The 26,203-nt window shown below is 34.9% G+C and overlaps 1 protein-coding gene across 4 annotated transcripts in view; it reads right to left on the bottom strand.

Annotated features, from left to right (window-relative positions):
• Positions 1-95: 95 nt before the first annotated feature.
• TBCK (TBC1 domain containing kinase) overlaps positions 96-26,203 on the bottom strand; it is a 296,708-nt gene continuing 270,600 nt past the window's right edge. For all 4 annotated transcript variants that reach the window (XM_031944192.1, XM_031944193.1, XM_031944195.1 and 1 more), the window contains one exon: positions 96-714. In XM_031944192.1, coding sequence (XP_031800052.1) covers positions 604-714 — 111 coding nt within the window. In that variant the 3' untranslated portion in view covers positions 96-603. The remainder of the gene's footprint in view (positions 715-26,203) is intronic.

Here is a 26,203-nt window from a genome sequence, read left to right as displayed (position 1 = left end):
TTGATTTAATGACTGACTCTAAAACAAAAGCTAACCAGCTTTCTGCATTAGCTCTAAATGTATTAGTTGAGGAAAAAACTGGATCATAAAATCACTTAATTTTTGATCATAAAATGAAGATTTTATTAACAAAGAATAACTGGGAAGTTTCCAAATTAACATAAACACAGGAACAGTATATTGTCAGCTTGTCACTTAACACTTGTATTTACAAAATAATGTTCTTTAAGACCATTTGTCAAGGAGTGGTGATATCACTGCTAGGCTAGAATTCCTTGACAGTGCCGATTTTAGCTGTTATCAGATGAAGTCCTCTAACATTTTGTGGTAACATCATAAAAGTCCATGATCAGATTTCCTTACTAATAAAATTCTTTTTGAGATACTTGTACAGTCAAGTCTGTTGACAGATGAACATTTGAATCATGCAATTAAAAAAAAATAAACCAGTTCTGCATGACAGAATCTCAGGGAAATAATATAATTTGGATCACTGATATTGTTGCTAAGTGATAACCCTGAGAGATCTGTCACGGTATACATATATACTTCTGGCATTATTTTATCACTTGACATGGAGACTTTCTTGACATCTGCACTTCTTCATATTTGTGGTGATGGGACAGTGAGCAGGCCTGTTGGCTTAATCTTATTAATGCCTCCATCTAAGATACAGACCCTTGGATATTTGATCTTCACAAGATGAGCTGCAAACTAGAAAAAAAGAGACATATTTAGCACAAGTACAACCAATCCATAACAGTAACTGTGTCTTAGACTGAGAGTTTGTTTGAAAGACAAAAATTCTCTCAGACCAACAGTACAATGTACAATGAAATATTGAGACATAAAGTTTGGTTTCTATCATTAAATCTTTTTTTCTCGCTCATAGCATGGCAAAATAAACTGCATGTCAACAACTCAGGATATTGTAAGTTTATTTTGAATGATCTTGAGTTGTACTAATGAAATTGCAAGGAAGAATAATAACTTTGATGTATTTCATAATCAGTATGGTTCCTCGGTTTTTTCATCTATAACTGGGATAATCATATCTGCCTCAAGGGCTGTTTTAAGCCCTAACTGATATATGGGGTGAGCTGGAGCCAGTTCCAACTGCCTAGAGGAAGCTGATTGTTAAAATTTAAACATGAACATTTACACACTGGGAATCAACAAATGTTACAAATCACAACTTAGTTCATTATTTTGTTGATTATCTACACCTAAGAAGGTGATAAAGAAAATATTAGTAATGCATATTAAATTTAAAAGTATGTCCTGTGTATTTCTGGAGAGCAGGCTATATTATACATTTAACAGCTGTGGTAACATATATGAAAATTCAGGATAAGCTGTGATTCTAAGGCACTGTTTGTTGGTGTTGTTGTTGTTATATATAACTGTTTATTAAATGTTTAATAACTGTAAATAATAATACTGTTACTATTATTATTGTTGTTAGTAGCAGCAGTACAATACAATATTCCTAACAAAAAATATATAGCTATAAACTTATTTCACAGAATTTCCATTGAAGACATTATCAGCCCTTTCATTAGTGACCATAACTGAATTTGAAAGACTGATCTCACAAGTTCCCTTGGACACTTAGATGTGAGCTAGACACACAAGAGCTTTTAACAAATGTTCTTTGGTCACTACTTGCCAAGTTGATCTTTAGGGTTAGTCACAGGTAATTTTATAAAGGAAGAGCTTGTCTTTGGGTCCTTGGCCTCTTTAACTATGTGACTGAGGACATGTAGTTTAAACTTCCTAGGTCTCAATTTTTGTATTTGTAGAAAAAAGGCCAGGATGCATTGGGAAATGCTTAACAAGTGGTTCTACAAAAATATATAAGACATACACACTTCTAAGTTTAAGTTGCATTAACTTTTATTCCACCACTCTCTTAAATTTAGACAATAAGGAAAAGAAGAAATCAATACCTGATTTGGAGAATTTGCCAGTTTTCTACATGTAAATGCCCATATATACCACTGAAAAAGGGGGTTGAATAAGAGGGCCTGAGAGGGCTCCCTTGGCTCTAGATACAAGGGGAAGGAAACTTTCCTTCTACTTTAGAAACCCAGGCTATCCCACTTCTCTGCTAGTTTCAGTTTCTTTATCTGTGAAATGGGGATAATAATAATAATAATAATAATAACACCTATGTTATAGCATTGTTGTGAGGATCAAATAAATGAAATAATAATTGTAAAGGAGTTTGCACTGTGTCTGACATATAGTAAAGCACTATATAACAATAGCTAACAAAAAGTTAGCTATTATTATTACTAAATGAGAGAATATTTATAAAAAGCACTTAACATAGTATCTAGCACATAATAAGGGCTACATAAATGTCAGTTATTGTTATTTTTAAATGAGATAATACTTGTAAAAAGCACTTGGCATAGTGCCTAGTACATAGTAAATGCTATGTAAATGTCAGTTATTATTATTATTATCCTTATCATCATCTCTGATTTCAAATCTTTCCTTCACATAATAGAAGTAGAAGTTTAAAGCACTGTTTTCCTCCAGCTCATCTGCATGTTAGCAAGAAGCAAGAATTTTAAACTGAAGGGATGAAGTCTGAATGGTGGGATTTCAGACAGATCAGTAAGTGGAAGAAAATATCTTAATGGCATTGGGACCTCCTGGGGATCCCTAAAATTATGCCATGAATCTGGTTACTTGTTCCACTGACTCTATTCATCCGCTGACTTTTCTGTTTTTGTTTGAAAGTAAAATAGTTGTTCACATTGTACTCCTTTTTTATGATTAACAACAGTGAGAAGAAAAGTACTTTATCTACATTTTAAACCAGGGGAAATGGAGTGAGCTAGAGAAATAGGGTACTCTCATTCAGTTTCAGGCTGTCTTCACTGTTCCTCTCTCTAGTTTTTGTGCCAAGCCCCAACCCTTAAGTGATCCAATGCATCAAGGCACCAGCAGTTCTGCTGCCATTAGATCATAATAAATATACACACACATACACACACTCACACACACGCTCCTGTGTTTCGTGCTTCAGCACATTCTATACATGATGACATTATTACTGCTTAAGCCAAAATTCTGAGATAAACACTGCATTCCTGAAATAAGATTTGAGGATAATCAATCTTGGCTTTTTTAATACCTCAAAAGTCAGGATATGAATAAGGACAGAGTTTACAACATATTTAACTAATCTCCCTTTAAACTCAGCTAAGAAGCTGGGGGGAGGGTTCTTAGAGTAGTTTTGTTAAAAGTGCCCCCCCCTTTAACAAGTGGTTCCCTACAATAAGTAGGATGTAGAGGTGGAAGAAAGTACCAGCTAAGTGGGAATATTAAAGTCCTTTCAACAAAAAGTTCACAGTTAACTGAAGGATTTAAACAGAAGAGCAAGGAGATGTAAAATATCTAGGGGGTCTAAAAATTAACCAGAGTATTGAGATAGAAAAGCAAGAAAGCTCTTGATCTAACTGCATGAGGGACTGGTTGTTCTTCATCTTTTTGCCAAAACAGCATGATTGAGTGTATAGAAAGCAGGCCTTGGAGCTAGAGGACCTGAATTTAAATCTTACTCTGATATGTGACTTCTTCAGTACTTTAGGAAACTGTGCCTGTCTGAATTGAAAGGGGGTTCCCTAAACCGATGAAGTCATAATTCTAATCTCAATCCTCATGCTCTTTGTCCTATTGTTCCTATGTCTATTAATCTGTCCGTTAAGTGGTGCACATGTATTTATACCCATATATTTTCTTCTCTTCTGAATGATTTTGTGAGAATGTCTCTTCTCTATTTCCACCATTTTGATTTATTTCTTATTGCCTGCAAGCAGGGAACTAAATACAAATATGACTGTATCCAACAGCTATTTCTAGTTTCCTGACACTTGTTGAGTTTAGAAAAAAGACCACCAATAAAGTTCCAGGATTTTTTTTACTACCCACAGTGTTAAAGAGGCACTAATGAAAGCAAAAAAAAAAAAAAAAAAAAAAAAAAAAAGTCCTCTGGACTCTGGAGTGCTCTGACTCCATCCCTGCCTCAGTATACCCCCTGTAGCTGAGCCATGTGTATACATATGTTATTAAGAACTCACATTGGTTGCTGGATTCTTGGAGATGGTAGTTTCATTCAGCCCTGGGTCCAAACCATGGATCCATTTGGTCCCAGTAAATTTCTCCCTTTCAAATAAAATATTAAAACTCTCTAATCTCTATCTTGCCTCAGTTGCTCTGGCATTACATTTGCTTGTTGTTTTTTTTCTTTTTTTTCCATTCTGATCTGATTTTTCTTGCACAGCATGATGAATATGGAAATATGTTTAGAGGAACTGCACATGTTTAACCTATATTGGATTGCTTGCTGTCTTGGGGGGCAGAACAAAATTTGGAATATAAAGTTTAATAAAGGTGAATATTGAAAAATATCTTTGCATGTATTTGGAAAACCAAAGTACTATTAAAAAATAAAACAAAACAAAGCAAAAAGAAAAAATAAAGATTCTACATCAATCAGCATTCAGATTTTATCAGCTTTCTCTCTCTGGAGGAGGGTAACATTTTCAACACAGATTCTTGGATTTCAATTGTCTTAGATCATTGTCTTGATCAGAACAGCTAAATCTTTCAAAGCTGATCATTGTTACAGTACTACAAACAAATACATATGAAACAAATTAAAAGAATACTTAAAAAAACAAAAGCAGTGGTATACTCTGTCATTTATCCATTGTCTTTCTGTCCAAGTAGCATGATATAGAGAGATGGTTTTGGAGCAAGAAAGCCTTGGATTCAAGTGCAGCTTCTGATAGAAATTGGCTATGTGTTAGGCAAGTCACTTAATTTCTCAAGTACTTTAGATAATTCTCTAAGACAAGTTAGAAGATGCTGACCTGTATCGAAAGAGGAGTTTTCTCATTTGGTGGGGGAGAGGGGTGTCTACTAAATGATCATAGTGCATGAAGTACATATTACTCTATAGGGTTAATAGAGTATTCTTGTTCCTTTAATGCATGCTATTAGTTACCAAGTTGATAAACATTTATAAAGTGACTGCTATGCACCAAAAATTGTCTCAAGCTCTGGTGACAAAAAGTAAAAATTTATTTCTATTTTCAAAATCTAATAGGAAATAAAATTAGAAGAATCAATCAGGAATTAAGCAATACTAAAATAATATTAATCCATATAACTTGAAAAGAAATTTAAATTAGTTAAGAAGATCTGGTAGCACTAGATGGAGAGGAGTAAATGGAATATTATGTATAATTTTCCCAAAAAGGGATGCAGAGTTTGGTTCCCAAAATGCAATCATATTATCCCATTTTCTTTAATCCCGTTTGAACTGCCTTGCAAATTTCTTAATTTTATGGTTCATAAGCATCAAGAAGAAAAAGGCAATGAAGAATAAATAGACAACAAAGACCTTACTTGTAAAGGGCAAGAAGTATAGGAGCAAATCAAATGACTTAGCTTATTTTATGACACTTTGAAAATTGTCTGCTACTAAAATAAAGTGGGGAGAGGGAATGGGAGGAAAGATGAGTCTTTAAGAATGGCTATTTCTGGAGGTACCATATTGAAATAAGAAGTGATAGAGGAAAAGTTGGCTGATTTATATTTATTCCTGTGGTAATTAACCTAGTCATCCAAAGGCATTTGATTTTTATATTTGATGTGTATATATGAGACTCTGTGCACCAGGAAGGAGGTATTCTCTAGTTCTTCCGGGTCTGGAACTAATGTTGAGGATTCTTCATATGACCAATAGAGTTTTTGTGGTTGGCTCTAAGAGGGAGAGGTGGTTGGGACAAGTTTAAGTGAGATCATTTCAAGATAGAAACTTACTCATCTCAAACCTGAAGGCAGAGTCTCAAATTAGTTTTTTAGTGTATTTGCAAGTGAATATAAGGAGTAGAAAATGAAAGGAATGACATTGCAGTTGTCACATGTTGTCAGGGCATGTGTTTTCATATTTTAATTTACTGTTTTTGCTAGGAGGGAAAGAAGGACTTTCAGAGTTAAGGGTGAGGGACATGCCTAATTGCCTTTGGATATAGTTTGGTTTGGCTCCCTTCAGTCCCCTGGGAGTATATACTTTTTGCTCAAGGCTTGTGTAAATTGGTAGTGGTAAGAATTTTGATCTCATTATTGGAGCCAGTTGATCAATTGAAAAAAGTTTGGATTTGGAGTAAGGAAGATATAAGTTTAAATCTTGTCTCAGACACTAGCTGTGTGACTCTGAACAAGTCACTTAACCTCTGTCCAGTTTGTTTTTCTCATCTGTTAAATAGAGATAACAATAGCATCTGTTTTAGAAGGTTGTTGCAGGGATCAAATAAAGTGCTCTAAAACTTCAACATTCTTATATAGGTACTGGATATTATTATTATTATTAACAAGTGAAGTAATAACACATGCTGACATGATCATTTCTCATGTTACAAGTTATGGAATGGTTGCATGGGCCAAATGTAGGGATTTTAATTCCATTTAAACAGAAATAAAGGAACAAAAGTGATTTAGGAAAGCTGCAGAGTGCTCCTGGTACCAAGAGAATTGGATGAAAATTTAGTTTCCACAGTTATGAAATTTAAATTGGAAATGGAGGCTAATGTGGAAAAAGGAAACAAAAATTTATGGAGGGAAAACGTAATCGGAGATGGGGACTTAGAATAAAAAGCATGATTGTAAAATAAAATCAATGTTGGAACTTACAAGTGGAAGGGAAGATATAATTATAGATTCATACTGACCTTGGGGAAAAGATGTAATGATGTGATTAAAGGTAGAGACTCAAGTAGGTGAAATAAATTGCTCAGACAGGCTGTAACCTTTGTAGTACTCAGCCAATAGGGAAGAGGGAAAGAATTGAACTATATTCAAATAAGGTGAATGTCAAGGGAGGATGTAATGATGTAATTAAAGATATAAATTCACACTTACATGAGGAGATTAGGCACTCCAGATAGGCTGTGACCTCTGTGATACTCAAAAGGGAATCTGAGGAGGGACTTGTGTTTAGAGTGACAATTTATAAAACTACATGTTTATTGATTCTAAGTGTTCCTATTCTATAGGATACCCTATTCTGTAGTTGTGTAATTAAATGGAACTTTTAACAAAGTTAAAGTCCTAAGGCCAAAAAAGTTATTTCTCACAATGACTGTTCCTCTAAATCCCCATTCTCATGGCAAGAGGACTTGACATAATTTGTGCTGCCCAAATGTGATCCACCAAGTAGAAGGTACTTCATTTGTATCTGTACTTTTCAAAGAGATAATTTAAAGATTTTAAGAAAGCTTCAAGGATTCACCTTCTTGTCTCTTTACGTCTCTTCATTATGGATAATTCTGTCTAAATAACATGGTATTAAAGTAAAAGAGAGAAGAGTATTTAAGGCATTTTTGAAAGGAAGTACAAGTTTCAAAGAAAAGTAGGAGAGGAGAAAGTCAATATTTTCCTTGATAATTTAATATTCCAGCCTCACACAAAATGCCTTCTGACATTTTTTTAAAAAAAAATCCAACATTTTCTTTCCATATTTCAGACTTCCCCTCCCATTGGCAACATCACCCTTTCTCATAATTTCCTCTACTTATCATTGGACTAAAATTTTCCTATTGCTATAATTTGAAGTGATGAATTTTAAAATAAAATTTCTTGAAAAAAAATGCCAGTTGTATAGATCTTTTTAAAAAGAATAACTTAATCCATCTACACCAGATTGGTTTTCTTGTTTCATCGAGGCAAATAGGTGACTCTGGATTTCCTATGGCAGCAAAGCATTAATTTTTTTTTTTAAATTTAATAGCCTTTTATTTACAGGTTATATGTATGGGTAACTTTACAGCATTGACAATTGCCAAACCTCTTGTTTCAATTTTTCCTCTCTTACCCCCCACCCTCTCCCCCAGATGGCAGGATGACCACTAGATGTTAAATATATTAAAATATAACTTAGATACACAATAAGTATACATGACCAAACCATTATTTTGCTGTACAAATAGAATCAGGCTCTGAAATATTGTACAATTAGCTTGTGAAGGAAATCAAAAATGCAGGTGGACAAAAATATAGGGATTGGGAATTCAATGTAATGGTTTTTAGTCATCTCCCAGAGTTCTTTTGCTGGGTGTAGCTGGTTCAGTTCATTACTACTCCATTGGAAATGATTTGGTTGATCTCATTGCTGAGGGTGGTCAGGTCCATCAGAACTGGTCATAATCTAGCATTGTTGTTGAAGTATATAATGATTTCTTGGCCCTGCTCCTTTCACTCAGCATCAGTTCGTGTAAGTCTCTCCAGGCCTTTCTGAAATCATCCTGTTGGTCATTTCTAACAGAACAATAATATTCCATAATATTCATATACCACAATTTATTCAGCCATTCTCCAACTGATGGGCATCCACTCAGTTTTCAGTTTCTAGCCACTACAAAAAGGGCTGCCACAAACATTCGTGCACATACAGGTCCCTTTCCTTTCTTTATGATCTCTTTGGGATATAAGCCCAGTAGTAACACTGCTGGATCGAAGGATATGCACAGTTTGATAACTTTTTGAGCAGAGGTCCAAATTAAAGCATTAATCTTGATAGGCTTTTTTACCAGCACTAGAATACAAAGAAAGGGGAAAATCATTTGTGACTTTGAAGAGTTCATATTCTGTTGGGGGAGATAATATGAAAAGAACTACATGTAGAAGAGTATATAAAGGATAAATTAGAAGAAAAATCAGAGGGAAGATACAACATTGAGAGGGAACAGGAAAGCTTTCTATAGAAGTGATATTTTAGTTTAGACTCCAGAGAAGCCAGTGAGGAGAAGGAGCATTTTAGGTATGGAGGACAGATAATAAAAAATCTATCAAATCAGGCCCCTGATAACAAGGATAAAACTGGACCACTGCAAGGACCAGATGTGACTTAGCCAGTGGAGAGTTTGAAACTTCAGTGAGATCATCTTGAGACTAGGGTAGGAGGATGAATGGGATGGCACTTGGACTCCTATGCTGGACTCTTAGCCTTCCTCCTAGTTCACTATTTTTCATATAACAATGTGGCTTAGGGTGTTGAAGAAGTCCAATTTTTTTTTTTTTTTTAAATAGGGATGAACAAGGCTTCACTCAAGTGTTTCAGATTAGGGTTTTTTTTTTTTTTGTTATCACAAGCAGGGTAGATGTCAATTACCTAGAAAGGCTGGAAGGCTGGAGTTTCTGTCAAGGAAGATTCTATGTATTGAGTAGTTTTACAGGAGAGGTAGAATGTTAGGCAAGATGAGAGGGAATGCACAGAATAGGGACAGCCTATTGCAAGAAATGCTGTATTCAAAAAACAAGTTTTTGACCGATTGCACTGAGACTGAAACAAAAAAATCCCACCATGAATGAATTTTCAGTTTGCACACCAATATCTCTTACAGAGGATGAAAGAATAGAGAAATCCTATGAATAACTTAGTGAGAATCTCCAAATAAAGTCAACATATTTTTTAATACTTGTTGAATATTGCAAAATTAGGCCTAAGGAAGGATGATGAAAAATATGTAGGAAAATATAGCTAGGAGTAAGAAATGCAAAAGACTGAAGCTTGGGTGATTGCAATGGACAGAATGCTGGGCCTGGAATCAGGAAGACTCATCTCCCTGAGTTTACATTGGGCCTCAGGCACTTACTAGCTATGTGATTCTAGACAAACTTCCTAACCTCTATTTGCCTCAATTTCCTCATTACAAAATGGAGGTAATAGTACTTACCAGAACCAAGATGTAAAAAATATTACATACTTCATTCTAAGCTCCCTTCTGCCCTCACTTACTAATTACCAAATTCAGCCTCTGACATAGTGCATGACTGTTAAATCCATGAATATTGGGAGTACAACAAATTACCAGCTGAAGATAATCTAGAAATCACCAGAAAAGGTCTGTGTTGATTGGGTGGGAGGAGGCCAGCGCAGGCAGGGAGGCAGAACACTAAGACTAGCCCATGCTGAGCAGACCTGGGGTGGGTGGGATCTCTGTGGGTGAAGAATTTGCAGGGAGGACTCTACCACAGGTTGGCTGCTCTGCTTTGGTTGCAAAGCAATAGATTTGCAGAGAAGTTACATAAACGGCAAAGGTAGAATATACTCCCCCAAACACCAGAGTTTCACAGGATCTGGCCACACCCACCCAGCACTGGGAGTGACTCAGCACGTCCACAGCACAGCTGCGCAACTGCAGTCTGCAGAGGGGGCTCTGCCCAGGGCAGTGACACTTCTGCACAGCGAGGCTCTTCCCAGAGCAGAAACACTTCTGCAACTTGGCCGTACACAGGACAGCTAGTGTACATCTATCCTTGTTTTGTAGAGGAGGCTGGTAAGCTCCTTATCCTGAAGGCACATCCCAAGGACTTTAAAAAAAAATGAGTAAAAAAGCCAAGCCAGATCTAACTATAGATAGCTTCTAAATAGAGAGAGAGCCTGTTTCCAAACCTGAGGAGAGTAATAGCAGACAGTCTCCAGATAAAACCCCAAAGGAGAATGTAACCTGATCCTCATCACACAAGGCTCTCCTAGAAGAAATTATAAAAGATCTTAAAAGAGAGCAAGAAGAAAAATGGGGAAAGGTAAGAGAAGCTCTATAAGAGAGTATGGAAATGGAATATAACTCATTAAAAGAAAAATTTGAAAAAAAAAACACAACTCCCTGAAATGTGAAATGGAAAAGGTAAAGAATTCCCAGGGAAGCACAATTTGTGAATTGGAGAAGATAAAGAACTCCCAGGAAAGTAGGATTTGTGAATTGGAAAAAGAAAACTCATTAAAAAAAAATTAGTGAAATGGAAAAAAATTTCATAGAGCAAAACAACTCATTTAAAAACTCAATTGTACACATACAAAAAGAAGTAAAAAAAAGTTAATGAAGAAAATAATTCATTAAAAATAAGAACTGAACAAATAGAAATGAATGATTCGTTGAGACATCAAGAATCAATCAAGCAAAACCAAAAAAATGAAAAAATAGAAAAAAAATTAAATATCTACTTGGAAAAAATAAACAAAACTGGAAAATAGCTCTAGGAGAGATAATCTGAGGATTATTGGATTTCCTGAAAATTACGATGAAAAAGAAAAGAGTCTAGATACTATTTTACAGGAAATCATCAAAGAGAACTGCCCAGATGTGATAGAAACAGAAGGTAAAATAGGGGATTGAAAGAATTTATCTAACACCTTGTGAAAAAGACCCCAAAATAAAAACTCCAGGGAATATTGTGGCTAAATTTCTGAACTATCAGACTAAGGAAAAAATATTACAAGAAGCCAGGAAAAAAACCCCAAATAATTCAAATACCGATGAGCTACAATAAGGATCACTCAGAATCTAGCAGCTTCCACACTGAAGGATCAAAGGGCCTGGAATCTGATATTCCAAAACTCAAAACAACTTGGAATGGAGCCAAGAATGAACTACCAAGCTAAGCTGAGCATTTTCTTCCAGGGAAAAAGATGAACATTCAATGAAACAGGTGAATTCCATTTATTCCTAATAAAAAAAACCAGAGCTAAACAAAAAATTGCATCTCCAAATATAGGACTCAAGAGAAGTAAAAAGAACTCTTGAGAACTGTATTTCTGTTACAGGCATATTTAAAGAGCGTGTGTATAATTTGATTTTTCTGTTATAATACAAAAAAAAGGGGGAATTGGAAGTGGAAAGGGGATTGTATCAGAAAAAGGGAAAAGGGGAGATAAAAAGAGGGAAATTACATCCCACAAAGAGGCAAAGGAAACCTATCATATCTGAGGGAATTAAGGGAGGGGAAGGAACATTGTGTGAATCTTACTCTCATCAGATTTGGTTCAAAGAGAAAATATTAGACATATTTGATTTACAGAGAAACTTCTCTCACCTCATTAAAAAGTGGAAGAGGAAAAAGGAAAAGGAAAAGAGTAGGTTAAATAGAAGGGAATACAGAAAAAATGAGGGAAAGATATAAGAAAGGAGAAGGGACTCCAAGGGTATGGGAGGGATTCTAAAGAGGGAGAGCTGCATGAGTCAAGTGGTGCCCATAAGTTTAATACTGGGGAGGGGGATAAGAGAGGAAAGAAAAAGAAAAGCATAATCTGGGGATAATAAGATGGCAAGAAAGTAGTTTTAACTATAAATGTGAATGGGACGAACTCTCCCATAAAGTGGAGGCTGATAGCAGACTGGATCAAAAGCTAGAATTCTACAAAATATAGACAGGAAACACATTTAAAGCAGGGTGATACATACAGAGTAAAGGTAAAAGGCTGGAGCAGAATCTCTTATGCTTCAGGTGAAGTAAAAAAAAAAAAAAAAAGCAGGGGTAGCCATCCTTATCTCAGATTAAGCAAAAGCAAAGATTGATCTAAATAAAAGAGATAAGGAAGGAAACTATGTCTTGCTAAAGAGTAGCATAGACAATGAAGCAATATCAGTGTTAAACATATATGCACCAAGTGGTATAGAATCTAAATTCCTAAAGGAGAAGTTAAAAGAGTTGCAAGAAGAAATAGACAGCAAAACTATAATAGTGGGAGATATCAACCTTACACTCTCAGAACTAGATAAATCAAACTACAAAACAAATAAGAAAGAAGAAGGTAAAGAGAGGTAAATAGAATATTAGAAAAGTTAGGTATGATATATCTTTGGAGAAAACTGAATGAAGACAGAAAGGAATACAGTTTTTTCTCAGCAGTTCATGGAACCTATACAAAAACTGACCATATATTAGGACATAAAGACCTCAAAATTAAATGCATAAAGGCAGAAATAGTAAATACATGCTTTTCAGATCACAATGCAATAAAAACTACATTCAACAAAAAGCCAGGGGTAAATAGACTAAAAAGTAATTGGAAACTAAATAATCTCATCCTAAAGAATGAATGGATAAAACAGCAAATCATAGACACAATTAATAATTTCACCCAAGAGAATGACAACAATGAGACAACATACCAAAATTTCTGAGATGCAGGCAAAGCAGTAATAAGGGGAAATTTTATATCTCTAGAGGCTTACTTGAATAAAATAGAGAAAGAGAAGGTCAATGAATTGGGCTTACAACTTAAAAAGCTAGAAAAAGAATAAATTAAAAAACCCCAATCAAATACTAAACTTGAAATTCTAAAATTAAAAGGAGAAATTAATAAAATTGAAAGTAAAAGAACCATTGAATTAATACTAAGAGTTGGTTTTATGAAAAAACCAACAAAATAGATAAACCTTTGGTAAATTTGACTAGAAAAAGGAAAGAGGAAAATCAACTTGTTAGTCTTAAAAATGAAAAGGGAGAACTTTCCACCAATGAAGAGGAAATTAGAGCAATAATTAGGAATTAGTTTGCCCAACTTTATGCCAATAAATTTGATAACCTAAGTGAAATGGATGACTATCTTAAAAAAATATAGGCTTCCCAGATTAGCAGAGGAGGAAGTAAATTGCTTAAATAGTTCCATTTTAGAAAAAGAAATAGAACAAGCTATTAATCAACTCCCTAAGAAAAAATCCCCAGGACCAGATCGATTTACATGTGAATTCTACCTAACATTTAAAGAACAATTAACTCCAAAGTTATATAAACTATTTGAAAAAAATATGGAATGAAGGATTCATACCAAATTCCTTTTATGACACAGACATGGAACTAATACCTAAACTAGGTAGGTTGAAAACAGAGAAAGAAAATTATAGACCAATCTCCCCAATGAATATTGATGCTAAAATCTTAAATAATAAAATATTAGCAAAAAAACTATAGAAAATCATCCCCAGGATAATATACCATGACCAAGTAGGATTTATACCAGTTATGCACAGTTGGTTCAATATTAGGAAAACTATTAGCATAATTGACTATATCAATAACCAAATTAACAAAAATCATATGATCATCTCAATAGATCTAGAAAAAGCATTTGATAAAATCCAACATCCATTCCTATTAAAAACACTTGAGAGTATAGGAATAAATGGATGTTTCCTTAAAATAGTCAATAGCATCTATTTTTTTTTTTTTAAGAGAACTGAGTTTTATTTATTTATTTTTAAAATTTAATAGCCTTTTATTTACAGGTTATATGCATGGGTAACTTTACAGCATTAACAATTGCTAAACCTCTTGTTCCAATTTTTCACCTCTCACCCTCCCACCCTCTCCCCTAGATGGCAGGATGACTAGTAGATGTTAAATACATTAAAATATAAATTAGATACACAATAAGTATACATGACCAAAACGTTATTTTGAATAGCATCTATTTAAAACCATCAGTAAGCATCATATGTAAAGGGGATAAACTGGAACCATTCCCAATAAGATCAGGAGTGAAACAAGGTTGCCCACTATCACCATTACTATTCAATATTGTATTAGAAATGCGAGCTTTGACAATGAGAGCTGAGAAAGAGATTAAAGGAATTAGAATAGGTAATGAGGAAACTAAATTATCACTCTTTGCAGATGATATGATGGTATACTTAGAAAACCCCAGAGATTCTACTAAAATGCTATTAGAAATAATCCACAACTTTAGCAAAGTTGCAGGATACAAAATAAATCCACATAAATCATCAGCATTCTTATATATCACTAACAAAATCCAACAGTTAGAGATACAAAGAGAAATTCCATTTAAAGTAACTGCCAATAATATAAAATATTTGGGAATCTATCTGCCAAAGGAAAGTCAGGAACTATATGAGCAAAATTACAAAATACTTTCCACACAAATAAATTCAGATCTAACCAACTGGAAAAATATTAAGTGCTCTTGGATAAGTCGACTGGATATAATAAAGATGACAATACTACCTAAACTAATCTATTTATTTAGTGCTATACCAATCAGACTCTCAAAAAAATATTTTATTGACCTAGAAAACATAACAACAAAATTCATCTAGATGGAAAAAAGGTCAAGACTTTCAAGGGAACTAATGAAGAAAAAAATCAAATAAAGGTGGTCTAGCTACACAAGATCTAAAACTGTATTATAAAGCAGTGGTCACCAAACCATTTGGTATTAGCTAAGAAATAGACTAGTTGATCAGTGGAATAGGTTAGGGTCACAGAACAAAATAGTCAATAACTTTAATAATCTAGTGTTTGGTAAACCCAAAGACCCCAGCTTTTGGGATAAGAATTCACTATTTGACAAAAACTGCTGGGAAAATTAGAAATTAGTATGGCAGAAACTAGGCATTGACTCATGCAACATTGTGATAAGATCAAAATGGGTTCATGATCTAGGCATAAAGAATGAGATTATAAATAAATTAGAAGAACATAGGATAGTTTACCTCTCAGACCTGTGGAGGAGGGAAGAATTTGTGACCAAAGAAGAACTAGAGATCATTACTGATCACAAAATAGAAAATTTTGATTACATCAAATTAAAAAGCTTTTGTACAAACAAAACTAATGCAGACAAGATTAGAAGAGAAGCAACAAACTGGGAAAACATTTACAGTCAAAGTTCTGATAAAGGGCTCATTTCCAAAATATATAGAGAAGTGACTCAAATTGATAAGAAATCAAGCCATTCTCCAATTGATAAATGGTCAAAGATAGGAACAGACGATTTTCAGATGAAGAAATTGAAACTATTTCTAGCCATCTAGCAAAGATGCTACAAGTCATTATTGATCAGAGAAATGCAAATTAAGACAACTCTGAGATACCACTACATACTTCTCAGATTGGCTAGGATGACAGGAAAAGATAATGCTGAATGTTGGAGGGGATGTGGGAAAACTGGGACACTGAAAAATTGTTGGTGGAATTGTGACTGTATCCAGCCACTCTGGAGAACAATTTGGAACTATGCTCAAAAAGTTATCAAACTCCGCATACCCTTTGATCCAGCAGTGTTACTACTGGGCTTATATCCCAAAAAGATCTTAAAGAAGGGGAAGAGACCCATATGTGCAAAAAATGTTTGTGGCAGCCCTTTTTGTAGTGGCTAGAAACTAGAAATTGAGTGGATGCCCATCAATTGGAGAATGGCTGAATACATTGCTGAATGAATGTTACAGAATATCTAACAATTTCTGAGGTTTAAATTCTCACATTGAATATGTAATAATTAGCTCTGCAAGTCTGAAAGAAGGTTCCAGCGCAGCCCTGGGTGTTTTCCAGGTAGAGAATATACAGTGCTCAGCTGAAATGGAGGACCATTTCTCTATAGATGGAAGCAATGTTCTCTCCTCAAGCTCATCACACCTCTCCTTTATCTGTTTCAGTTGAAGATCTAGGTTTTTACTTTATTGAGAAAACTGAGGACACCCAGTGTCAACTTTCTCTTTTCTCATTCTTTTCATCTTATAAACCCTGGTCATTCTCTTCTATTCTTACCTCCTTTCCCCCAGTGTTGGACAGGAAGGTTCCCCTTTTCCTTGACAAGGCCTATCCCCCTACACTTGCCTTTGATCTCATCCCTCCTGTCCCCTCTAGCACATAATGAACTCTAATCAACCCGCAGTACCTTTCCGTCTTCCCCCTAGCCATTTTCAAAGCTTCCTTATTTGTTAGTTCTTTTTCTCCTGACTTTGGATTTGTCTATCCTTAAAAACCTTAACTGGGACCTATCATTCCCTTAAACCTCTCGTCTCTTTTTTAGCCAAACTCATGGAAAAAGTTGTTTATACTTACTGTCTATACTTCTCTTAACTTTCTCTTGAACTCTTTGTAATATAGCTTCTGATGTCATCACTTAACTGAAACTACAGAATCCCAGTCTTGTCTTTTCTCCTCTCATCTTTCTTGATCCATATTCTTCATTTGACAACACTGACTATTCTCTTATCTTGGATGTTCTCTTCTTTGATTATGATACTTTTCTGGTTTTCCTCCTACTTTGTCTAACTGTTACTCAATTTCCTTCTCTGTTTCATTATTCATATCCATATCCCAAATGTGAGAATTTTCCAAGGATTTTTTCCCAGATTTTTTAAAACTTTTCTTTTTATACCTTCTCTTAGTCACCCTGTCAGCTCTGCATCTATAATTAAATTTTAGCACTTACCACATGCCCACATTCTGCCAAATAGAAGGGATACAAAGAAAGGCAAAAACATGGTCCCAGACCCTCAGATGGTTACATCCCACTGAGCCTCTCTTCTGAGATTCAATTCTCAATTACTAATAGCCTACAAGACATTTTACACTGAAGGAACCAGAAACATCTTAAATTTAATATAATCAAAACAAAACTCAGGTCTTCCTGATGAAATGCTCTATCTACTGAGCCATCTAGCTGTCTCAATCTCCTTCACCACATTTATTTAATCAGTAAATCTTGGCATTTCTACTCTCTTAAAATTAAACCAGACTTCTTCTCTTATTCACAAAGCCACAACTTTGATTTAGGCCCTTGTCACCTCTTGCCTATATTAGTGCTAGAAAGCAGTAAATCATGGACTACCACAATGTCTGAAAAATTAATGGCATGAATTACCAGTGAAGAAAGATGGAAAACTATTATGCATTTTCAGTAAAGATTTTTTAATAATCTGTTCACAAATTGTACAAATATATATGTGACTGGAAAAGAAGGGAGACCAGTCATGTACCGAGGTGGCAGGATATGTGTTGATGGGTAATCTATGTGCATCATTGTTACCCAGGTAATGTCTAGTGGTCTAGAGGAAGATCACTAAACTGTTAGATGGACTCTCTCTGAAGCTTTTAGTAGGAGGATAAGGACAAGAATTCTACTGGATTAGAAAAGCAGAGATAAATTGTGATCTAGAGAGAGCAATGGATTTAGAGTCCAAGGACTTGGATTCTATCTGTGACATACATGTCCTATAGAAACTTGGGCAAATTATGTATTCATCCTGGGCTATTCAGTAGGAAGGAATTTGGAAGAATTTACTACTTAAGTGCAGTCAGCCCTCTAGTTTTGAATCAGGTATGAAGTTCAGAATACAGCAAATCATAGTAAAATTTTATAGCTTCTCACATTAAAGCAGGTTTGTTCTAATTGTGGTGTGAGATGCTTTTATTCTTCCTTCAATACCTAAGAGATCTATGGTTTCACTGGTGTACTCTCTTCAGAGATGCAGATTATAATCTGGTTTATTTAGTTTAATGGCCTGTTGTGATCAAAATAACCCTTCAGCTTGTGGTAAATTGGAAGCACTATGACACAATGATTAGAGCACTGGCTCTGGAGTTAGAGACCCTTGGTTTGAATCCCATTTCTGACACTACTGTTGGAAGCTGTTAACAAATGCCTGTTGACATTATTGTTCTGTCATCTGTAAAAGAAGGCAGAGGAGTAAACTGGATGGCTGCTGAGATTTCTACCAGTTTCAGATCTATAATCCTCTTGATTTCTTAATAATTTATTAATTTAAGCTAATTAATTAATTAAGCTTAATAATTTAAGCTAAGCAAGACCGTTTCTCTGATGATAGATATACAATCCAAAGCCAAGCCCATATTCAAAAACCTTTCTAGTTGGTAAAACCCTTGCATTTCTCTTGGTATTGAATTTTAGTTTTATTAAAATATATTTTTTAACATTCTCTTTAAATTTATTTTTTAGTTTTCAACATTTACTTTTATAAGGTTTTGATTTCTATTTTTTCTTCCTTTCTCTTCCCTAAGATGGCAAGAAATCTGATACAGGTTATACATCTACAGTCATATTAAACACATTTCCACATTAGTCATGTTGTGAAGGAAGAGTCAGAACAAAAGGGAAAAATCATAAGAAAGAAAAAGAAAGTGAAAATAGTATGCTTCGAACTGCATTTAGACTTATAGTTCTTCCTTTGGATGTGGATAGTATTTTCCATCATGAGTCTTTTGGATTTGGATTTGGAGTCTTAGATCATTGTATTGCTGAGAAAAGCCAAGTCCATTAAAATTGATCATGATACAATATTGCTATTATTGTGTATAATGTTTTTCTTCTGCTTACTTCACTCAGCTTCATTCATGTAAGTCTTTCCAGGTTTTTCTGAAATCTGCCTACCCATTTCTTACAAAACAATAGTATTCCATTACATTCATATACCACAGCTTGTTTAGACAAGCCCCAATTGACAGGCATTCTTTTAATCTCCAATTCTTTGCGACCATCAATAGAGCTGCTATAAACTCTTTGTACATGTGGGTCCTTTTCCTTTTCTTACATTTTTTTTTTGGCATCTGTACTCAGTAGTGGCTTTAGTGAATCAAAGGATATGCAGAGTTTGATTGCCGTTTGGCCATAGTTCCCAAAATGTTTTCTCCAGAATGGATGAGTTCACAACTCTTCTTCAAAAAATGTATTTTATTCAAACACTAATGCATTGTTATGCATTTTTTGAAGTTTCTCCATGGTATTTTAGGGAAGAGAAACTTTAAGTGACAGTGACCTCCTTGCTTTTCTTCATACAGGACAATCTGAGACCTGCTGACTCCATTCCTTTTCACTGGCTGCCCCTTCAATGTCTGGAGTTCTCTCCCTCCTCATCTCTACCTCATGGATTGCTTCAAGTCCCAACTAAAAACACTTTCTTCTATAATGTGCTTTTCCTAGTCCTCCTTAACTTGTACTTTCTCTTTGTGATTATTTATCTTGCATATGTCTTTCACATAGCTGTTTGCATGTTGTTTCCCTCACAGTCTTAGGAACACTGTGAACTCTTTGAGAGCAGACTATTTTTTGCCTTTCTGTGCTTACCATAGTTCCTGATATATGATGGTATTTAAAAAATTCTTATTGATTTAAACTGAAAGTAGTTTCTTCTTATAGATTTATCTGCAAAATTGGGCTAATAATAGCACTAACTTTTCAGAACTGTTGTGAAAATCAAATAAGATAATAATTGTAAAATGTTTAGCACAGTGCCTTAGCACTGCACTAATAATAATGTACTTAATAATTTTAGCTATTATTATTATCTGGCTTGTATTTTCAAATTAGGTCTCCCACCAGCACAAAGAAACCCTAAATTTGGTGAAGACTTAACTGCAGATTTCATTTTACAATGTGATAGAAAAAGTTATCCAGAAAATACTTCATATTTTAATAAAGAACATGTTGCAGAACACTACATCAAAAGACAAGCCTTTTGTGAGTGCATATTGCAGGTCAGATCTTCACCAACTAAGTACCATCATGTATCAGGAGCCATAATGAACCTCATGGTATATTTTCAGTTAGTCTGAGGAACCCAGGAACAGAAAACCTCCAAAGATAATTTATCAATCTTTGTTTATACTTGCCCTCTTGGAGGAATAAACTCCAACTGTGCCTGTGAACATTGTTCATATTACATCACGTGGATGATACTCTGCAAAGAATGTATTAAAGATGTAAGTAACAAAACCCAGCGAGAATGGTGATGGATTGAAGTCAAGCTCCAGCTCTCTTCAGGTTGAGTGAGAGGGCATGGATGGTTAGTTTCCCATTCATCTACAGACATTCCTGTGGTAAAGAGTAATTAAATGGTGGACTGTGGAGGGCAGGGTGGGTGTGTGAAATAACACATATTGAGACAGGATGACTTTCATCCTGTTTTGTGTCATAAAAATAAGACCAGAGACCATAAGGTTTGAAAAAAAAAAAATGACTCAGCAGCTTTTGTTGAAAATTTGGAGATTTTTAAAAAAGAATTTTGGGCTGCTTTGTCACTGCAACATTATATATGCAATACAAACACAAAAATCTGATGTTAAAACTCAAATTAGGAATTGTAAAACAGCCATACTGTAAAACTAGGCAAATAGTTTGCTTTTAATTTTTATAACACTTCTGACAACCTAAAAACCTCCGAATTATGTATGGATACTTAACTGTTTTCCCCTACTAAGTTATTTTCCTTCATTAGTTAAATTTTGAATTATTGGAAGAGTTTGAATTTTTACCCATAATTCTGTGGTGAGAATCACTGAGTCTAAGTTCCATAAATACTGAAATGGTCTGAGGTCAACCCAGGGAACATTATTTGTTGAAAAGAAAGGAAAAAGTTAGAAAGAAAGTTAAAAGTTTAACCACAGCAAATGCTTTAACAAGTCTATCAAGATGAAGAGGAATTCCTTGCATACTTGACTGATAAAGGTGAAACATATTTCATTCTTTAGCTAAGTACTTAAAAGAATAACTACTAAGGGTTCCAAGAATCTTTGACAGGTAAAAGATCTCATATTAAGTACCTTGAAAGTGTTCTATTAATCTGAAGAGCTGGGGAGATACTATCTGGAGCCAGAGAGGTTTGTCCCAGGGACAACAAATATACCCAATCATTCTGAAATTTCCAAAGAAGTGGAAGAGGCTCATTTTTTTTTTTCCTGCCTGGATCACAAAATTATACCCAGCAGGTTAATGAGAGTAAGACTTGGAGAACAAAGAGAAAAAGCCTGAGGCAAGAAAGGAAGTGGAAAGGAAGAGAATAAGAGGGAGATTAGGTTGTATGGAGAGGAAGGAGAGAGAAAAAAATTTTTTTTCTGAGGCAAATGAAATGCATCAAGGCAAAGCAATGCACTAGTGATCATTACATGCCTTACAATAAGGTGAAATTAGGAGCCAAGGAAAAGACAGAAGGGAAATACATAGATTTATCACAGAGAAAATTAAACTTCAAACAAAACAAAACAAAACAAAAAACCCAACCCAGAATAAAGAAATACAGGAACAGCTTTTTTTTTTTTTTTTAATACTGAATCTATGACTGAATTTATCTAGTGACCTTATACTAAATATCTATCCTAAAATTTACAGTTTTAGGGTGCTACCTGGGACATAGAGAGATTATGTAACTGGGCCAGAATCACACAGTCTGTCTAAAAAGTAGATCTTGAACTTGCCTCTCACAATGGGAAATTATCTTATTAAAGTTAATGGCAATAATACACCTTATTTATTTTTTAATTTCCCTGCATTTGACATAATAAACCATAAAAGGTGGTAAATTTAAAATTTGACTGATTTCTCAAATATGTGCCTATAATTATCTACTTCACAACTCAAGTTTGGATCTAGTTTCCAATGTCAGACAAAAGAATTTTCCCTGGGTATAATCACAAGTGAGTTAAGACAAGGATAGGTAGCAACAGCATTGAATGAACCTTACCACAGCTGGCCATCACACCCAAGACAGCTCTTTAATGAGAAAAGAAATGAAATGATTTTGTGCCAAGGATATGACATTTTTAAGGATGAGCAAAACTAGAAATTGTCCCAAAGGGTTGATATGATTGTGTGAAAGCAAAGATTCTTTCCATCTCTTTCAGAGATAACATTTTGAATGATATATCCTGCTGAGGATTAACTTTTCATGGTCCAGTTACCTTAACATTATCTAGGTAAGAATAAACAATTTTTGGAGTTTGTGAGAGCCCCAGAAGCCCACATAATGATGTAGAGTTTATTATATACTATTGAGGCTTCATTGTAGTTATGAAAACACTGGAGGAAGGATTCGTTTTGTTCTGACCCACAGTTTATTGGCTAGTTCCTTCAGGCTGAAGTTCATCACTATTCTCAGAGTTGTCTCCAGTCATATATATTTTTCCCCATAGTAAAAAAAGAACTGAGGAGCTAATTATAGATAGTCCACTATGCATGTTTCAATGGTAAGTCATCATTCACGCTAACAGTTTTAATTTAGTTCTGGGAAATGATAAGATGACATTAGAAGAGTCACTGTGAGGCTTTTTGTAGATCTGAGAAATCTGAGAGCTTGTAATGAGGTTAAGAATGGGCCAAGAGCAGCATAGACTATGTGTCTCAAAATAAAATACACTGACTTTTTTTTTTTTAAATCAACTTTTTAACTAAAATTATGTCTTGAAAAGTAAAATACAGAGAAATGGTGAGCTTCCTTTTAAAATAACCAGGACTGGACAAATGATTAGGAAATGAGCTAGCTTTCTTTTGAACTCCTGGAAAGGAAAAAGAGGCAAAAGCAGTACTTTTATTAAGCAAATCAGATAAACATACTAGAACTGAGCTATTCTTGATGTGGGTGAACTCTGTAAAATTAACACTGAAATTGTGTACCCTTTGATTTATAAAGAAGGGAGATTCGAGTCTCAGGCCCTCCTGGGAAGCATATCTCCCCAGACAAGTTAAGTGGCATCATTCATCTGGGCCTTTTCTAAGGCAAATCTCTACACACTTCCCCCACCCTTCCCACCCCATTGGTAACTGGATTTTCATTCAGGAAGCCTTCAAAATGATTTCTATTCTCTTGGAGATCTGGGGCTGATATTAATAAGCATCTAGGCCTGGGGACTTTGGCTTTCTTTTCAACCTGAAACCGGAGCCTCAGATTTCCTATTAAAGGGCAATTTTAAACTCATTTCTTTGCAGAATATCCAAGCAGGACTATGCCTCTTCCCTTGGTATAGCTGCCTATTAGGACTCCTGCCTGCTGAGAAGACATTCTCTTCTCAGTGCTAAACCCTATTTCCCTAATAGAACTTTGCCACTCAGAAGTCAGTCTTCCTAGAAAAGCTGACTTCTTATCCAACAACAAACTTCCCTTTTTGACACTTTTTGGGTTCATGAATTCTTTCATGAAGACCAGACCGACAGGTCTGTGCCGACCAGAAGGGGATTCCCACACCTCAACTGTCTGCACTTCTTACTAACCTTATCATTCTGAGCACATGAATCATATGGACATCTCTGCCCCAAACTTTCTCCATTGATTCCAAAGACTTATTGATTCTTTTCCAGTTTCTCTCACAGGTTCTCCAAGACGAATTCCCCAACTTGCACCTTTTCAAAGAGTACATGTTTCCCTTTGAAATGTTCCCCTTTCCAAACAAGAAATCTGATGACAGTCTAGCAACCTGATAAGTTGTTTCCCATGTGAGTATGAGGCAGATGATTATCTATGTATACATACATGTAGGAGATTGTGGTATTTCCTTCATTTTAAAGTAGTACAATGAATTATACTTGGAAGTGATTTTCATTCTCCTTTTAAAATTTCTCACTCTTTCCCTATCTAACATCTATTTGGCCCATCAATTTAATTTCACTACCTCTCTTGCAGCAACAGAGAGCAAAGCAAAATTTAGTTCACCCTGAGAGCAATAACTAACATTCAATGATTTCAAAAATAAACTGTGCATACTTAGGTATATTCAGCTCTGAACTCAACTTTCTTTTATGCTGATATAATTTTGCTCATGGCACATTCAGAAATGCTTGCTTGATTAAATATTAGCTCACTGCTTCCTTCAACCTTTAGGATGAAGGAAATTAAAAGGGTTTACTGATGGGAGTGGGATTTAGTACAATTTAATCTTGACACTGGGCAGACTATGAGAGCTTCACATTACATTAGGGTCTTTGCTAGCTAGCTCTTCCTAGATTCTAAGGGTTTCCTCAATGTGTCACTGGAGTGTGGCTAGAGCACTCTACCTAGCCTAGGTAGAGCCAAACTAAAGCTGAAAACTGACTGGAGATGCAGAGAAAAGGTAGTAGTATTCTTCCTAAATTAACTCAGTAATTTAAATTGTTTTATTATTTTAAAATTGAAATTTAGATTTTATTGATGCAAGGAGTTCCTTCTACCAAAGCAGATTGGTACTTGCTGATTAGCGGCACCTGGATGCTCTTAGACAAGATATTTATAAAATGCTCAGTACAGTGCCTGGCATATAGCATGTGTTTAATAAATGCTTATCTGCTTCTTCCTTCTTTTCCCCTCCTTCCTTTCTTCTTTTTACTTCTTCCTTCCCTCTTTTCTTCCTTCCTAAAATGAAATAATTTGCTTTGGGTCAAATATTTTGTGGCAGAGACCAGAATTGAATCTAGATGGTCCCCTGCCTTGCAGGAAATCAATTTAAATTATGCAAATTAATCAGTAGAGGTAAAATTAGCATAATGCCAAATAATTTCTAATTATAGACAGCTCCATTAATAAGTAGTTATTCCTATTGTTGCCTTTTCTTAGTATCCCCCAGCACTTAACAGAATACCTAGCACACAGTAAGTGCCTAATAAGTGCTTGCTGGCTGACTGTTCCTTCTGGTCTTTGTAAATTCCAACTTCCAAAGCATTTGCTCATTTAAGAACAATTTCTTCACATTTATATTACAAAAGACAGCATCCTACATAATTCTTATAGTAAATTGTTTAACTATAATTTCTTGCAAGTGTACTTTAAACAAATGGTTCATTTATTCTTTCCTAGAGTTTCCAGGGAGCATTTTGCCACTTGTAAATTTTCAATGGCTAAACCACATTTGACTTGCACTTGCTTCTTTTCAAACCAGTAACTTTCTAAGACGTAGAATCAGAAGAATTAAATTCAGTGCTTTCTGTCTTGCTAAGAAAAAAAAAAATCCCACGCCCATTTGGACTTGGCAAAACATCATAGTTTTCTGAAATTCCAGTTTGTTGTGATCACTTGACTAGGTTTTAAGCTAGTAGTCTTCCATCTGAAAAGGACTGACTTTAGTTCAGAAGAACTGTTATTTGACTTTCATCAAAGCAAGGCACCCTAAATAATCAATGCTAGGTAGGATATACACTTGTAGAAGAAATACAGACTAACTACACTTTTTCAAAAGGTCCTTAAACAATGTCTCAGGGAAATTTCTGGTATACTTTAGTAAATTGGAGGTGGAGGCCTGGAAGGCTGAGTTCAACTCTGTAAAACTTCCATTCACACAAGTTTAGCACATCTCACATTCATCTCCCCTCCAATAAACTCTAGTAATTCTGTATTTTCTGTCAAATATAAAGCCATCTGTGTGGCTTTTAAAGCTCTCTGCAACCTGGTTCCTTCCTGCCTTTCTAACATTCTTATACCTTACTCTCTACCATGTTTACTTTGATCAGCTGAAACTAGCCTCTGTGATGCTCCTTCAACACAACACCATTATCTTTTAGAGGCTCTCAGAATTTTTATTAACTTTACCCCATGTAAATCTTCCTCTTACCTTCCTTTAAAATTCAGTTAAAATATCCCTTTCAGCAAGAACTCTTTCCTACTCTCTAGTTTATACATTTTTTGCCCATAATTGTTTGCATGTTGCCCATCCCCCATTAAGACAGGGTTCTTTGAGAGCAGGGTATATATATATATATATATATATATATATATATATATGTTTGTGTTTCTCTGTATTTCCATTTTCTTTTTAAGTTAACACTGGGTTCTTAATAAATACTGTTGACACATAAGGCCATCTGGTCCAACCTTTTTATTTACAAATGAAGAAATTGAGG

Source organism: Sarcophilus harrisii, chromosome 6, assembly GCF_902635505.1.
Source record: "Sarcophilus harrisii chromosome 6, mSarHar1.11, whole genome shotgun sequence".
Taxonomy (NCBI): Eukaryota; Metazoa; Chordata; class Mammalia; order Dasyuromorphia; family Dasyuridae; genus Sarcophilus; species Sarcophilus harrisii.
Note: the sequence above shows the minus strand (reverse complement) of the source record. Positions and strands in the feature narration are given on the sequence as shown.